Source organism: Homalodisca vitripennis, chromosome X (assembly GCF_021130785.1).
Source record: "Homalodisca vitripennis isolate AUS2020 chromosome X, UT_GWSS_2.1, whole genome shotgun sequence".
Taxonomy (NCBI): Eukaryota; Metazoa; Arthropoda; class Insecta; order Hemiptera; family Cicadellidae; genus Homalodisca; species Homalodisca vitripennis.
In genome coordinates, this window is record NC_060215.1 from 117637672 (window position 1) to 117656153 (window position 18482).

The window sequence follows — 18482 nt, forward strand, 5'->3', positions numbered from 1 at the left end:
AGTTATTACTATAACGTCTTAGCTATCAACTCTTCTTTATACATATCAGTGGATAGCATGATTCCCGTACAAATAACAATGTTACTCTAAATGAAAAATAAATATGTACTTTACACCTACAACTTGGATGAATCGTGGAAATATGCCTATAATTGGACAAAATCTGACACAGCTACTGTTATTTGATACGTTGGCTGTTATCTGTTATTTGATACGTTGGCTGTTAAAATCATCGGAAAGCGGATTCACTTGTAAAATGATCACATGTAAATCGTACTTGATTGGAGGGCGTCATTGATATAATACATACTATAACATATCCATACTACAAAGCACCGTTCTTGGTACTGAGTGAATGACAGGATTTTAAGGTGTTTCACTGTATCTTTGCCATATGACATGTCTTGGACGCTCGCCCAAGAGTTCTGACCTCGATCATATAATTTTGCTACTGTGTTTCTCCCTATCGTAACGACTTTTCTCTTTACTATATAAGTTAGTTTGTCATTGATCCAGTGTTTTCCTATGAAATCAAGATCTAAGGGTAATGGAAGGTAAGGATCCCATACTTAATTAATTGATTATTCCGGTAGTTTAGGCATTGTGTACGATATAACTTACCGCAGGCACTTTGGCGTATGATGACCATAGAGCAAACAGCAACTAGGGACCCATAAAAGCCTTTAGTGCATCAGTGGTTATTTCTTAAATGTGAAACTAACTATTTTTCAGGATGAAGATAAGATCCGAAGAAGCATATCGTACTTGACCTTGTCGTTCTCAAGCATTTCAAGCTGCTTTTCTTAAAGCATATTTTTAAACTGTAAACAATTTCAGAGTATTTATTTCAAGGTCTTAAAATTTTTTTACCGTTACTTGCTATTTATTTGTACACTCTTCAAATACAATCATTCATTGACACAATTACAACAGTGTAGTTTTGTTTCGGAGCTCGGATTTGTTAAGATATTGTAATTATTTTTTAGTGTAGGAAAAGTTGTTGGTGCTGGAAGACAAATTAATATGTGTGATAAGTAGGTAGTGAGGGCAACGTTAAGCCGCCATCCGATCAGAAACGTTTCCTGCAACTGTACCTCCTATAAAGGCCCAAAGCAATCCTCAAGAGCCCTCCTCTGCAGAATAAAGACTGTGTTAACATCAAGTTGATAACAGATACCTCAGAATATTATATAGTACACCAATCTCGATTCAAACATTCCAAAGTAAGAAAACGTTTTCTGGTATAAAATCAGACAGACATGGCAGAGAGCAAATATTTTAGAGTTAAATCTTTTTGGCATGATGAATTGATGTGACCTTTCCACCCAAAAATCCTGACGTGCAAGTACACATACAAATTTTATCAAATCAGTTTGATTAATTTGTAATCCAAGCATTTGAGGAGGTTGTTTTAATTTCGTCAAGAATGAGACGAACTTTGTTTTGGGTGAATTGTAAAGTTTAATGAAGTTTAAGTGAATTGTAACTTACTTAACTAAAACCACGATTGCAATTTGACAGAGAAATAAAATGTTTTTATTGAGAACTGTTGGATTTTCGTGATTAAGTATACTTTTATTATCAGCGTAAATGGTGGCGGAAAAAAATTATATATTCCAGGTTAGATTTCAGGCAAACAGATAAATCTTATATGAAAATTTGAAATAGAAGAGGACCCAATATTGAGCCTTGAGGACCTTATGTTTTTCAGTAGAGAAATCCGACCAATAAGGCTTGCCTTTATGACTTAGTTGAACACATTGAATTCGTCCCACAAGAAATTATTTTAGAATAATACCGCAGATTCCAAGACATTCTAGTTTACTTAAGAGAATTTAATGGTCAACAACGTCAAATACTCCACCAAAAATAACCCTAAATCATACTGCTTGGACTCAAACGAAGATAAAATATGTTTGGTAACCAAAGTTTTTGCGTCATCGGTTCATAGGCTTCGCCTGAAACCAAACAGCCAAGCAAGCAGATATCGCATTTTGAAATCGAATCATACAATATCCTGAATACAATTTTATCAAATATTTTTGATATCACTGGTGTAATTGATATTTGTCTGTAAGAATTTGAGTCGGATGCAGAGTTACTTTTATAGATAGGGATTGTTTTGGAGATTTTAAAGTCAGTTAGAAAAATCTCACGAGTTATTTAATTATAAAAAATAAAATTTAAAACATGAGAAAGTTTTTCAAATATATTCTTTAATAAAAGTGAACCAAAAATCGTACTGTTCGTTGCTTAATGAATAATTGCTTCAAACGCACTGTTATTTTTAATTAACTGGGATACAATTGTATGAAAGTGAACAGGCATACATGTTAGTGGGCGTTGTTTTTTTAAAGTATCAGCTACATTATAAGCGAGACTATCTTTGATGGGCCACGAATTATACCCACCTACTTCCAGCTCACACACTCCATGGTCACCCTGTCAACTAGTCAACAATAGTATATTTAATAACTCTTGACTTTTGAGTCGTTGAATCGTTTCCTATGCTGTTTCTTAAGTCACCTGTATGTCTACGTGTCTGGTTAACATGAAAAATATAATAGCATCGACCTCTCTTTATTGCGAAGAATTTCTTGGATCGACCACTTTGAGCATGAACTTGTTTTTGAACGGACTTTAATAAAAGGAAAGAGTAACAACGATATACATATCCCATGCTAACAGTGAAGGCTACACGTAGAAATTGTGAAGAGGAAATTTAAATGAAAATAAAACTGCATAACAAGCATAATCAAGCAAAATTATGACAAAAAAAACGGCAGTAATTTCTAAAAATCTTCAATAAAATGAACTTCACCTGATTATTTTCATCTTATTCACAATATAACAAAATACTGTCAAAGAAAACTACATTAAATACCTAAATAAAGACGACTATGTGAATACTAAAATTATGAAGTTTATTTTTTCACTTCATAAATTTTCTCCAATCCATGCTAGAATTTTATAAACGAGGAGGCTATCGTCAACCACCTTAGAAAATCGTTTTTCTTTCTGGCTCTTTAGGCGATTATTCTGTTATGAACTGGACGGTTCAAGAACTTAGCTGTATGTACAGAACTTTCCTGCTTTAAAATTTGCAAATAACTGTGGCATCGCAAATTATTATGGTTTTCGGGATTTTTGAGTTTGTACTTAGCCTATAAAAGTTTATACTTAAAACAGTTCTCAAAGCTATTGAAGTGTTAGTATTATAGTACAAGACACATAATTGTAAGACTGGTCTTATTTACTACTACTGTAAAGAGATCGTAATTTTCATGCTTAGATACGCAAGATCTTCTATACTCATGCTAAGTATAATATATGCTAACAATATATTACAGGCCTAAGTGAATTTAAATATTAGTTTATTTGCCACAACGCAGGCTTGCAATGATATGTATCGTATTATAGTTCCCATCAGTATTTTATAGTCAATAATTAGTTTCTTAAGAATAATTTTAATAGTTTCATTTTTAAGCTAAAGAGGTTTAATCGTAACTATCTACAATGCTATATTTTCAGTATATTGATTGATACATAAAACCTTTTAGTATAGCATTTACCTTAATGAATAATATTTTTAAATGTGTCCTACACTTGCGGAATTTAGCAAATATTTAGTAACGTACCGTATTGTATGTGTACACGATGAGATTACTAAGATTACTCTAAAGCCTTTCCGTTACTTTAGAGTAACGTAAAGGCAAAGGTCGCTTGAAAGAAAGGGTAAACTCAACGATTTTATGGGATGTATATCCATATGGCATGTAGCTTTGGCCATTTCTTTGTTTCAAAGGGTATTTTGGAAATAAACTTACAAAATGTTCCAAAATATGACACATTTAAAAAATAAAACTTCTATTAACATACATATATTTTCATGTTTACCTCTGGTTGTTTTTTTATGCATAAGCCATATAGATTCTGATAGCTCTGATTCGAGTAATTATTGAAGAAAAATCACCCATTTAACAAACTCGATTTCTTCTTTACGTAATGTTTTCATTTTATGGATTACTTTTTTCTATATTAAACCTACCTAGCACGTTTTTTTTTAATATGTGATGGTAAGGAAATAAAAAGCAACAATTATGACAACGAATTTATTTGTAAATATGATATGTTGTTAAAAACGGATCTGTAACTTGTGATGATGATGATTTTCAACAGGCCAGATGTTCAGCTTGTTTTGGCACTCTTTTGGTGGTCTTAGATGTTATAAAGATGTCCAGTGCTCGGTGGAGTTGTTTAACCACAAATGAGAATGCTGAAACATACGATAACACATGCTTAAGTAAACAAAACTGAATATAGTTATACACAGTAATACAGTTTTTAATGAAAGGCTCCACTATCAAAGTTCAGTACAACATAATTATAAAACAACATAACAACAGTTCAATAATATAAACTGATGCAACGCACACAGCGGTTTTCATAAGACTGTAGGTTGGTCGAACTAACGAATATTACTTCTTATAAGCAAACTAGCTCAAAAACAACTTGCACACTTGTTTGTCAGTTAATGCTCATTTTATTCTGCACATTAAATGAGCATATCAATGAATTCGGGTATATATAATTTCTTAGTTATATATACTTTTTATACATTGATTTTATTAGCATCATTTTTTAAATAAATGAAATATTTAAGGAAAATCTCACTACTTATAAAATACTTGACAGCCTACGTATAGCAAAGGAAATAATATTAACTATGTCAAATATGCAAAATGAAAAAGTATAAAATAATTTAACGTTAGTTGTTTTTTTTTATTTCAATTTATATTAAGAAGTTAAATATAACCACACTACTAAATCAAGTTCAAATCTAAAGCATTTTAATGGTGTATCTTGTGAAAAGTGCATCTTAAAGTGTATCATTTAACATAATCCGTATTAGAATTACCTCCGCCTTCCATATATAAATTTATCTTGTTTTTGAATATCTAGTAATCGTACTGTGTATTTTGGCAATAAAATGCTATATTCAGTATTTTTACATTAAATAAAAAAATAAGATCATTAATAAAAAGAACGAACTTTTCACTCTACGTGAAACCTGAAATTTTAAACCGCTGTAAAAAATAAATATGTTATTGCAAACAGTTATTAGTTTGAATGGACTCTAATACAAATTTTATTAAGTATTATTATAAAAAAGTAATTACTGTATTTCTTAATATAACCGAACAACTACAATGTAATTACTAAGTACTAAAAATTTACTTACAAATGATTGATGATTGGCTTGTGTTTTTATGACATGAACTTCTTGACGAAAGCTGTGAACAAAAGAAAGTGCATTTAATGAAATATAAAGTATTAGAAGCGTTTCTTTCATAGCATTTATAAAATAACCCCTTCAAAGCGTTTCGAGTAACTATTGTATTTCAATCACTGGTGGCCGCCGTTTTGACTCTTAAGTTACCTATAATTTAGTATCAGAAATTCAGAAAGTAATACACCAAAATCACAAATTATTTGCTTTATGAGTAAAAAAATAATCTTTACTAATTGCAATCGATTGTCTTAAATTAATGAATATTATTCTTTCATTATTTCATTGATGTACAGCTTTTTTCATTATTTAAAAAATAATAACGAATCACATGTTTTACGGAGGGCAGTGCAGTTTTGAATAGTTTTTATTACATAATCTACACTTGTATACTCCAGGCATGATCAAACTTTTTTGGTGTATTAATTTGGTTTTTTATAATATCATCGTATAACACAGTAAAGAAAATATTTTAGTGCTAAAACTCTAAACTCTGAAAATGTTTTAAAAAATGTTCCTTTGCGTGTTACACAATTTGCTTTGCTCTTTCACAATTTGCTTTCTCAAAAGACTTTTCGTAATCCTAGGCTGCCTGATGCGTTATTCGGTTCTCTATTTTCATTACGATTGAATCTTCATGTAATATACTCATGGACGCATGCGAGATGGGATGTAATGAACGTATGGGTAACTTACGGAGGTAAGGAGTGAACCCGTCCTCATCCTCAGCTTCCATGCAGTCTTTCAGGATGTGAGCGCACTCGAGTTCGTCCAAGCGCTCGTTGCCACCTATGGTAACACAGTCAGTAGTAAGTCACTTGTGCCATTTGGTCGTAACTGAGTAAAGGATAGAGATTTTTGTAAGGATCAAAAAGGTTTATATTACAATTTTATTTAATAATAAAATATGTAATATTGTGTTTCCTTTTACACTTTTAGAGTTCCTCAGTTATATAAGGTACTTAGTATTTTCCAAAGTGCCCTAGATAAAAGATTAATTATGTCAGAAACACGAAAAATTATTGTTCGATAATGTAGGCTAATACATGCGTGTGTAATATGACTACGAATATGATTTTCAAAGTTCATGGATAAGAATTTTTTATCAAACAACAAAACACCTGTACTGCAATTGTATTTTCAGCATAGTTGATTGCGTGGGAGTCTACAGACCATATAACTGGCAATAACTGCAAGTGGAACATGAACATGTTGATGTTCATGTTTATAAACATCTTTTACTTTTTAATGGCAGTGAAAGTCATACACATCCGCTAATGAAGAATGCAATTATACGTGTTAATAAGTATCATAACTGTACGAGTAAACTAGAAGAAATGATATCCATTCTGTAATTTATTGAAAGTAAATAAATGTGCATTTTCATTTTTTTTAATTTCATGTCTCGACTTTTACTCATCACAATACTGTCATTTGATTTTTTTCCGGAGACTGCATCTTTATAAGTCAAGACTAATTTTTCATGATCTCCGAACGTAACAGGAAGATTAAATCAATCAATAAATACAACAATACAGGAAGAGTTAGAAACATGAGGCTCATTATTTAATTTCACAGGAAAAGTTTTGAAGAAATGTAAGCGTTTAGTATAGTGGTTAAAATACTATATCTCAATATATCAAAATGCAGTAAATTTAACTAAAAACGCTTATTTTATTTACTCGTATAAAGTAAACTTAATCTAAGCAATACGAAATAGATATATTTATAGATATGCTGAAACAGTTATAGGACATAACAAATACTAGTTGTTCAGTTGTGTAAAATCTTGCTCACCAATGGCCATGAGGATGTGCTGGAGCTCAGCGGCCAGCATCTTGCCGTCATCCTGCTTGTCGTACAGTTTCAGACACTCCATGAAGTCATCAAAGTTTCCGACATCCTTGTTGGCCTTGGCTTCCTTGAAGAGAGCCAGGAACTCGTTGATCTTCAGAGTTTTCTCTCCTGGAGCAAAAACGAGAGACTTTGAGAAAGAAATCGTCATTCTAAAAACAACTTTCACGTACATCGCAAATATTTATCATGCACAAATTACTTATAATTTAGATAGGAATGATTAAAAATGTAAAAAATGTCAATGACAGAGACGTTCATCCATGGGCATTAAATCTTAATTAGCTTTTTGAACCACGTAAATCTTTGTATTCATTTAAACATATAAAAACCACTGGCACAATATTATTTTTAATGAAGAAGTGAGCTAAAAAAACTACACTGTATTGTATTGATAAATTTAAACTTACTTTTATGTAAAGTATTAGAAACATTTTAAATGAATGGAATGAAACGTGCTAGGTGCTTTTTAATTGTGATTTAAAACAGGACAATAATTAGGAACTTAAAACTCGACTTATTAAATTTGTTAGATATATCATATTAAAGTATTTTATATCATCAGCACAAATAGCAAAGGCATGATCTCTAGACTACTGTTTGTAGTCTGGAGTTATATTTGGATATATATGAGTCGTTGGTCAAACCGTTAACACATATAGACTTAGTTTATTTTAAATATTAAATTAAACTATAATAATAAATTCGAGATGCCGATTTAGCTCTCTCTTATGCCTATAAATAAATAAAGAAACAGAGAGTTATATTTATACAAAAATATAATCATCTTATGTTTTCATTGAAATTGAATTGTTTATTGATACCGGATAGAGAGGTGAAAACCTGTTTCCTAATAAAGAATCCGTAAACATCGATTAGGTAGATATAGCTTTATAACCATGAAAACGGTTTTCATTTATGTTGTTATTGTGTATGTAAAACAATATAAAATTTAGTCAACAACAGTGTTTGTAATTGTTTATATAACAAAAATGACTTTTATATTTACTTGGATAACATATAAGGGGACCATATACTCACCCTTCTTCTTGGTGCCACCAAGTTTCTCGATGAACGCGAGGGTGGGGTTCAGGTTGAGGGCACGCAGGGCATCTCCAAGGTTTTTGGCATCAATGGTTTCATTTCCAATAAAGTCGTATACGTCGAACACCTGGTTCGCCCCTGCAAATAGGCAATTGATTATGTTTTCCACTCTTTCAGTATTATATTAACACACTGTTTGCAGTTTTACGAAACACACAAATTGTGAGAACTTTTTCAACTTGGTAAAATTTAGCTACATAACACGAAATTTGTCCACTTATACGAAATGAAGAATATCGAATTATAAGTGCAACATGTAGGACATATGCAACCATTTAAATATTTAGAAATTTAATAGAAATAACAAACAGTATCTAGAAATATTGCTTTTTTATGTAATGCCTTCAACATTTCTACTTACATTAATAGTAAATAAGTGCAATATTTACTATTAATGGAAGAGGGTACTATTAATGGGTGTGAATGTACTACTAGTTTTAGTTACTACTTAGTTCGTGTAGTTTCAAGATTTTTTTTATGGTGCATGACGCCTCAACCAAAACAATGTCTGGCACTATGAAAACTGAATAGCTGTTATAAATAAGTTAACATAGAACTAACACGATGCCCTTCTACCGGAAATGTATAATCATTTATCCACACTTTAAGACAAAGGTTTTTTACCTCCGAATAATTCTACATTCTACATAATTGCTACATTCATGCTAATTACGAAGCCTTTCTAGAATCAAAATAAACATCAACGCTACAAGCATCAATATGGTTTAATAATATAGTGATCAATAACAATATTCACGATGCATAATTTACGAACTAAATAAGATATTTCATAAAAATTCATTCAAAGGGTCTCAGTGGTTTAAGCCAATGTTTTAATAGTATGTTGATAAACTTTTGTGGCTGAAGTTGAGTACAGATGTAAACTAAGCGTGATTGAGGATTTTCTTCGTCGACAAAAATCCAATGTTTAAAAAAGTTTATAATTTTTGTTTCATACGTAATAGTCAAATCCATTTTGACCAAACTAGTAGCTCAGATTTAACACGGTTTGATTACAAATCTTCAATGACAAATACTGAGAATAGAATAGCGGTATAATTTAATCATAATTTATTAAAAATATTAAATTTGCTTATATTTGGAATAGTTTTTTATTTGGAGCAGCAGCTCACTAAAAAAGGAGGAAACAACTTTTTTCTCTTCACAAATTACAGGATTACAGGCGTTTAAAGCAGAAAAATGAAGGCAGTTTGTTAATGAGATAAATATGTGAATTTTTCCAGCATGTACATGAGGAATAGTTTCAGTTATAACACGTTGAATTTTTTATGAATTAAAGATATTAAATTTTTAATGACACACAATGTAAGAAAATTACATAACTTGATAAATTGTTCTCAAATAACTTAATCTGTTTTAATTATTTGTCCACCTTTGTATTTATTTTGTAGAATTGTCATATAAGCATCCGTTCTACCTGATCATCAAGATGTATACTCTGCTTGAAATACCTACAAACTCTTCATGAGGAAATCGAATATTTACTGTCTGTGTGGGGAATATCTATTTCTGTCTCCAGAATACGTGTCTTAATGGTCTGCGGCCATAATGTTGTTTAAAAAAAGCAATAAACATTATCCTAATGAAAACCTACTTCACCACATATTATCTACAGGTAAATACAGAGAGAAACACTGCCCAAAATAACGTAGAATATCTGCAGATGCATACATTTGATATGTATATCCTTCTTTGACTATCCTCTCACTAAAAACGCTACGTTGAGTAATACTTCAACGTTGAAATTAATACTTAATTGTAATTGGCTCACTAATATGTCAGATAACCACATGCTCAACGAAGTTTAAAAGTATCAGACGAAATCATGAGTTTTATAATCGTCCTAAAAAGAATTAAGACCAATAAAAGTGTTGTTAACATTATATAAAAAATTAAATTTGAAAACTTCTTATGATTTCCTATCAATTTGCTAATAGAACATAGTCTTCTGTCGAAGTTTTAATGATGATCCATTTATGATGAATAATTTGAATGAGGTGGCGGAAAATGTTTGGACTTTGGTGCAGTTTGTGTAACTTCTGGCGTGATTGTAATCATTAAAATAAGACATGACGAAATTTACTAGTCATATCTATCCTCTTCCCCGGGTAGAGAATTATTAAATCTGAATTACGAGAAAAGGTTGACAAATAATTAATCATTACACTGCACAAACTTTAAAGTGCAATAATATAATGAAGAGTTTATTTTAAATATTTTGAGTTTGATTTTCTTATTTTATCAGTGCAGGGACAACATTTTAGATCACTAAAACAGAAAGTTATTTTATACCTCCTTTTAAAACACTAGAAACACATTGCTGGAAAAGAAGGAATAAAATTTAAATATTAACTTTAGCGTATAGACCTGTGCTTAGAGAATACTTAAAATTGTTTTATGAAATGGTTGTATTCAGAAATTATGTTCATGGTATCAGCTGGCGTTCTTAAGAGTGACGGCCATTTTGATGTTAGCCATTAGAACAAAACGTCATGCACTTTTTGGTCCTAATTTTTAGTCATAGAATGTCGGAGATGTCTCATTTCAAAGATGTAATTAATACTCATCTAAGCCATTTTTATGTTTTTTCTTTTTGTATTTTTATTGGTTATTCAAAAATAATCCAAAACTTGTTGTACTTCATCATTTAAACATTAACAAAAGTTAAACTTTCAAATAAAAACTAAAAAGCGTTGATTGAGTATATAATCAACCATCTCCCACAACTATCATAAAGGCGAAACAATGCATAAGTTTTACACTCTTCTTATGGGGGAAACCCCAAGGTCGTTTCACTACAGCGGCTCTTAGCCTGAAAAACTGAAGACACACTAATGACTTTGAATAAACCATTAATCTTGGGAGCCATCACCATCAAAACAATAGAGTTCCACAGTTAGTTCTCACACATCCATACATATATCAGGTCGAAATTAATAATTTTAAAATAGCAATATGCTCATCCACCGTAATTTCTTGTTACCTTCGCTGATGTTATAAACAGCTCTCGAAGGAATACAAATGGATTGAAGCTACTGCTACTGAAATAGACTCGGCCGGGCGGCTTGCCATACTTAGATATGGCTATTTATAAGTGCTCTCGTTCTGTGTAGCCTCGGCAAGTCAAACTCGTCTATACTCTGAGTGGGTGACGGTGACTGATGGCAAACCAAACTTGTTGGGTTGGAGTGAAGAGTCCTTCTATAGTACTTCATTCGGGTTATCGCAATTTAAACTACTTCTTGTTTTTAAACTCTAACCTACAATCTATATCTGCATTAAAACACATACATTGAAACGTAACTATTTTGAAACGTAGACTGATATTTTCAAACTGATTGTTAGTTAAGTGGTTTTAAAATTAAGTTTTAAAACTTACTTGCATCTCAGATTGGTTTGCAAGTAAATGTTAATGAAAAAAGATACAAATAAATATTAATCTTTTCTTCGTGTTGCGTGTTATTACTAACAAGAAGTAAATATATTCCTGACAGAGCAGTTCACAGTTTTTTTTTATTTATTTTGTAACAAGTTTGAGAAATGTATTTAAATCGAATTCTTTCACATTTAATGCTTGTTTTGTAACGTCTAAATAAATATTATTTAATATTTAGATAACTAGTGCCCATACTGAGGAACGAAAAATCAATCAATCAGTCAAAAAGGCTCATGCTAATAGCCAAATGCGTTGGTAACTCCAAAAGTTTTGTCTAGCAAAAATCATGTAAGTTCGATTCAAATAAGCCAAGCTTTTAACAGCTCTACTGACAGTTGACAAAAATATAAAGGACAGTAAATAAATGTTGGCTACTCTTCAGCCGCAAGGCCTCTCTACTCCTTCCATCTTACCTCCATCCCCTCCCCAGTGAACCAAGAGCAAACGCGCAAGGCAACGGGAATGGGCCTGTGTCCAGAGTAATGCGGATTTGGCAAATGTAAAATCAAACGCACCTTAACTTACTATCTAGGTTGTTAAGTTCATAAACTAAATTCACGTTTAACACACACATTCTTCAAATTAATTAGTTTACTGTAATAATTTAACATGGAATAATAATTACCTTTTTAAATAATATAACATGCACTACGTATTTGATACTTCAGATACATGAAAATCCAGAAATTAAGGCCAGATCATTGCAAAGCAGTGAATTTTAAAACGCATCATACCCAAAACGTTCTTGTTCTAAAATGTTCTCAATAAACTTTAATGTTCTATCCTTTCCTTACATAAAAGCAAAATGTGTTCAAACGATATCTTTGTTTACGAACTTAATAATAATGAAATACTTTTCATTAAATGTTTAGAGTCGGTTTTTTCTGCTGTGGCGTAAAATTATTTTTATAGTTCAGAAGCATGTAGATGAACTATATAAAACGTACAAATATAACTGGAAAAAACGCTTTGCTATTAAAAATCTGTACGTGATATTATCAAATATATTATATTATGATATGTATTATGCAATGTCAATTAATTTTGCATATTATGACGTACTACTATTATCACTATCTGTCATGTCGGTATTCAGGAGGAGGCGTGATAAATGATGGAATGATATGGGTTACGTGAGTATGTATCACGTGGTGAGTTAAAGTATTATGATATTTACGTAGAATGATGTGCAATTAATGGAAACTAAATTCAATCTGCTCAATCAAACCGTAGAACATTTCTTCATAACAAGTTGACAAATTAATTATTTTCGATACTTTGAATTATTTTGTATAGATTAAGTTGATCCCAGGAATATCTGGATATCAAAAATGATGTTTTATTAGTTTTCCTAGAAAGATTATCTAGGATTAATTATTATTAATGTCAAAAATTCATTATTCACTAGTCAAATGATAATTATTAAGATTAATTATTAATTATGGTCTGTTTATTTGTAATATCTGGAGTACCTGTATGATGGTTTTGATACGAAAACGTGTGCCCTGCACATCCACTGCTCAGGAATGATATATACTGAGCTGAGATATTTGTATCGAAAACATTAAATATATAAAGTCATTTATGATTAGGATATGTAGGTTTGTGTCTACAAACCATAACAGCGTTAAGCCTACATCCTGCAGCTTTGAGATCATAAATAATTATTTCATTCACTATTTCATAATTATTCATTAGCTTCATACAAATTCAGTAAATCTTTTTCCCTTAACATTTCCTCCCAAAACACCATTTAGTAAGTAACGTGTATATCAAGTGGGTAGTAGGAAAGGGACTAAGACGGTCATGAAGTGCTCATCTGTCTTAGCTATCTATACAAAAAAAGGCAAGTGTTCTTTCAAAACAGTCTTCTTCAGCAAAAGTAGTGTATACAGGGAGGGAACAAGAGGACGTTTAGACATGAACATTAAAAATGTACTATATTTTTTAACTCAAGTGTAATAAGTATTTTCTATAAGTAATTTCAGTTTTGTCTATTGAAATACTTAATGGGTATAAAATACTTTATATACTCAAACTAGAAAATTTTTGAATTCGTTTTTGCGGTGACAAGTGAGGCAACAGCGCGCAATTATTTTCGGAAATATTACGCGGAATCACAAGCAGAAAGAATTGCATTTATTGTTGCAGAACTTCACAATCTTAAGTTTCAGTTAGATTTAGTGATAAAATTTACACCCTTTACTTTTTTTAAACATTTAATTAAATCTAGACAGCAGATATACAATTAACTAAGTTCGAACTCATAATGAATGTTCAAGAAAATAACTGTATATTATTATTACGGTTCAGGCAAAGGTGTCAAATAATTAATACGTGTGTAAGACGAGGCTGGTCTAAAGATTAAACTGAAACTTCTTTGAAAACTTGCCAGAAAGGATTGCTCACAATTAGGAATCACAGATATGTGCAAACCAGTAAGGTTTAAGTAAGGTTGCTTGTTGCGTTAAACTTTTATTTTTTAATCTTATATTTGCAGTCAAACTTGTATTAACTGTTAAAAATATTGAATGCTTATCTAAGAATCGAATTTATAAAACGTCTTGTTGAAGTTGAACTCAATTTTAAATGTTATGAATTTTTATCACATTATTTAAAACTGTTTCTATTCTTTTATATTTACAAATCCAAATACAATTTTCACTTGTGAAAATTTCCATAATTTTCAAACTCTCTATATTAGTTAAACATAAACAATGTGTTATGAGCAGTAATACACCACTGTTAGTAGCTAAGCGTGTCGATTTCCTGCCATATTTTATAGTTAAGAAGATGTATTATAATAACTGGAGTTCTTGTGTAATACAATCTCTGAGACTAAATAATGATTTATGAGACTAAATACAACATGAATGTATCTTATAACTTCATTCTATAAAGACTTTACACACTGTTTTGTACAAGATATTAAGGCAATGAAAATATCTATGATTTCTCTCACAGAATTCATAGTAACAACTTCATATCCGCCGTATCCTGTTACAAAATAGACAAGGCGGGCCAATAATTATTTAAATAAATTCTCCCGCCGTGTGAAGTGAAAAACCTATTTATAGTTTGGCTGTAAGTAACCTTACAAGGTTACTTACAATTTAAATTATTTTTTCTCTTACAAAGGTTAGTAACAGTAATAGTTACTTTAATAATAATTTATTCAAGCTAAAATAAAGTAATTGCCTTGCTTGATTACTGTAAATGCACTTCAAAATGAAAAATATAAGCTAAGCTAGATAAGAATGACCTCTAAAATACATTTTTGGTCATTCTTTTTACCATTTTTAATTTCTGTATTCAAAAGTATAATATAATTTTAGTAGTTTTCAGACGTTTTTGTTCAAGTAATTATATTACGGAAAAAGAAATTAAAAGTGCTGTTTTAATATTTTTTTACCATTATAGCTGAATAATTAATAAAATTATAATCTAGCCACCTTTTTTAGTTCTTAGAATTGTTTCAAATATTTCACTGAAACATTTTGCAATTTTGTTTTTACAGTTCTAGCTGTATCTATAAACCATTACAAATAGTGCTTATAATATATTTTAGTCAATGTACATTTTACTAAATTTATTTTAAATGATGTTTTACTTTACTAATATGGTATAGTTTTATGTGTAAGATAGGTAAAACGTTTTGGATTCATGTTGTTATCATATTAGATTGTATATTTTAAATTTCATTATTCTAGTGATTGTTTAAATAAGACACAATAAAGGTACAGCTTATTTATTTTACTTAGTTAGAAGGTCGGGTTATACCGCATTTAAGGATATAGGGATCAAAATCGTTGAACATCTAGGATAGAGCCAGACAAGACGGTAATTGAAATACATGAATGCACCAAAACTATAGATAACATAGGTTTCTTACCATTAAAGATGTAAAAACATCTTATTAAGTCATAGTGTATTATTTATTTTTGCACGCCACAACCTACATACATACATTCATTTGATATTATTATTAGGTAATACTTACTCTCAATATCCCTTGCAGACAGTTCATTCTGAAATAGTACAAAAATTATTATTATTACAATATCAAAATACTATTATTAATAACATAATGTTGGTTCTTAAACTTTTATTTATGTGAAAAACCTATGTATATATATATATATATATATATATATATATATATATATATATATATATATATATATATATATATATATTATTGTATTATTGTGTATGTATACCTATATTAAACCTATTATGTATACCTATATTATTATTGTGTATATATTAAACCTATGTATATGTATTATTGTGAAAAACACTATCTTAATTAAACCAAATATATCATGCGTACACATGTATTTATTGGAATACCTTTAATAATACAAATTTGTTGATTGTAATACGTTTATCTTTGGTTTTAATGTATAATTAACTCATAAATATAAAAAATTAAAACCTTTTTTGAACGAGTTTTAATCAATTTACTAGTATTATTGACAATAGATGGTTTGAAATGATAGGATTACGGACATTTGCTATTGGTATGTTTTATAGGAATAGAAGACCACGTTTTGAAGAATGAAATCTATCCTTCTTCATCATTGCATGTCAAAAATTCTTTTATCATTTTTAAATGTCTAATTTAATAATTACTGTAACAATACATTAAAAGCTGGTAGATAAGTTACTCATAGATAAGAGTTACTAGATATTTGTAATAACTATATTTATAATAATTATTATTTACTACTTTCTAACATTTTTTATCTATAAATGTGGAAGATTTTACCTAAAACAGTAAAATTCCATCAAATATTTCATTTTTCAAATTCATCAGTTGGTTGAATAATTTAGATCGTTAGGAGAGACAAAACATATTTTTACAGCTGCGTAAATACGAGTATATTGTCTTGCATATACATGTCTATGTAAATTTATTACGCATAATTATTGTTGTTTATTACGCATGTGTTTAGTTGTTCATGTATAAGTGACACAACCAACTTAAACGATAATAATTAGAACACTAATATTTATTTGGATACCTTATGTAAGGTAACAGTTTGGAACATACCAATTAGAATTTAATATCGATCGTAATATAAGCACCACTTCGATCAAAGTAATACGAATATTCGTTTTGATAAAAAATATCCTGCAATATCTTAAAAAAAAACGCATAACATACCGATCAAAAGGTTTAGTTTCATTGTAGTCGGAAGTTAAAAACACGGAAGGAATAAAATATGTATAGACATGTTAACCTACATTATTTCTAATTTTTCCGTCAGTGGATAAAATATTAGATACAGTCGATATGTCTAAAATTAGTTAAAACTAACTAGTTTTACTGTCCCAATCATCTGTACTTTAGTTTCTGGTATAAACCTAATAAAAATGAATAGTATTAAAAGACTAAGAAGGAAATCATTTTGGTATTCTTTAGTAACTGTTTAACTTAGATAAACATAGTCATAACTTGTATTCCTATGATAAATCCGTGAAATTCTTTACTCCAAACTCTAAACCAATATTTACCAACTTCTTCTAAGGAGGCAATAAGGCAAAATCTGTAACTAACTCAAAGGAAAAGTTAACTTTCTCCAAACTGCATCTACAGCATGTACATTATCCTACGCCATCTAGAGTTCACACACTAGCCTATCCGCTACCGGAGGCACCAATCTCTGTTTGAGGGCATCGCTACAGATCTACCTCACACTCCTCCTAACCATAGTGATATCCTCCCCGAGATACATACCGCCATTGTAAGTGTGAGCACTCGGACGACTGGATCACAAGTGGTCTGAGACTAGGTCCTCTCTTTACACCCCTTCCTTCTCCAGTTAGAGAAGTAACACTTGGCAAAACAGTTATTGTTCTAGTTGCTATATATAAAAATATGCCGGATCATGTTGAGTGACAGGTCTCTTCGACAGCTTATTCGACACCTATGGTTTGTTTTGTTTTGACAGCCGTCCCACGTCGCCGTTGTTGTCTTTGGCTCCTTGGTGCGTCTCGCTTTCAATGATCTCCTACCACTGTCCTATTCCCTTCATTGTCCCGCCGTGACGGCCTTACAAGCACAATATTGTGAGGGCCATTGTGTTATTATTAAAATCCGTTGGATTGGAGAGGTGAAGAATGACATTAACAGTAAGTAGCCCATTCTTATCTATATAAGTATGAGTGTATCCCATACTTTGTCTATGTCAGTCTAGCATTGAATAGCTTGCATTCTAGTTAGAACATCACGAAGAAGCCTACCAGATCTTGAACTACTGAGCGTGTGACAGCACACGCACGCACACGCACGCACACGCACACATTACTCTATGTGCTGTCAATGATCATTCTTTATGTACTTCAGAAATCTTCAAAATATATTTTGAGTTTGTATTATTAGCAAATATAATAGAAAAGACCAGTTGCGATAGTATTTTTTTAACGCGATGAAACAACCATTTATACAATTATGTTATACACAGTTTCTGGCTATGGAAATTAGTGGTACAATATTATGAATAAAGATTATAATAAAAAAATATACAGTTATACGCAGGTTTGTTTCAGACCACAAGTCTCAAATATCCACCGGTCAAACAGCCAAATGCAGAGAGATTTAGTTTTAGCGGATTTCCCACTAAAATTTACAATAAAGTTTTTTTTAACAATTTCAACTTTGCAAAAATACTGTCCCAAAAACAGAGGGTCACACGTCAGAATCTGAAAACTTTTTGTTGTAAATAATTTTAAAGGACTCTAGTGTCCTACACATTTTGGAGAAGAAACTTT

The 18482-nt window shown here is 30.7% G+C and overlaps 1 protein-coding gene across 1 annotated transcript; it reads right to left on the reverse strand.

Moving 5' to 3' along the window:
* Positions 1–4098: 4098 nt before the first annotated feature.
* Positions 4099–17577, reverse strand: LOC124369830 (myosin light chain 1-like). The gene is made up of 7 exons (XM_046827956.1): positions 17449–17577; positions 15706–15733; positions 8186–8326; positions 7088–7255; positions 5987–6079; positions 5243–5294; positions 4099–4276 (listed from the first exon to the last, which is right to left on the reverse strand). Exons 1-6 carry the CDS (start codon positions 17452–17454, stop codon positions 5269–5271), a joined length of 462 nt encoding a protein of 153 aa, XP_046683912.1. The 5' UTR covers positions 17455–17577; the 3' UTR covers positions 4099–4276; positions 5243–5268.
* Between the last annotated feature and the right edge of the window lie 905 nt (positions 17578–18482).

Coding starts and splice junctions, on each gene's coding strand:
- LOC124369830 (XM_046827956.1), bottom strand. Junction 7,256..8,185: donor TGGTGGCACCAAGAAGAAGG/GTGAGTATATGG, acceptor TTTTTGCTCCAG/GAGAGAAAACTCTGAAGATC. Junction 5,295..5,986: donor CGGGTTCACTCCTTACCTCC/GTAAGTTACCCA, acceptor TTTTGTTCACAG/CTTTCGTCAAGAAGTTCATG.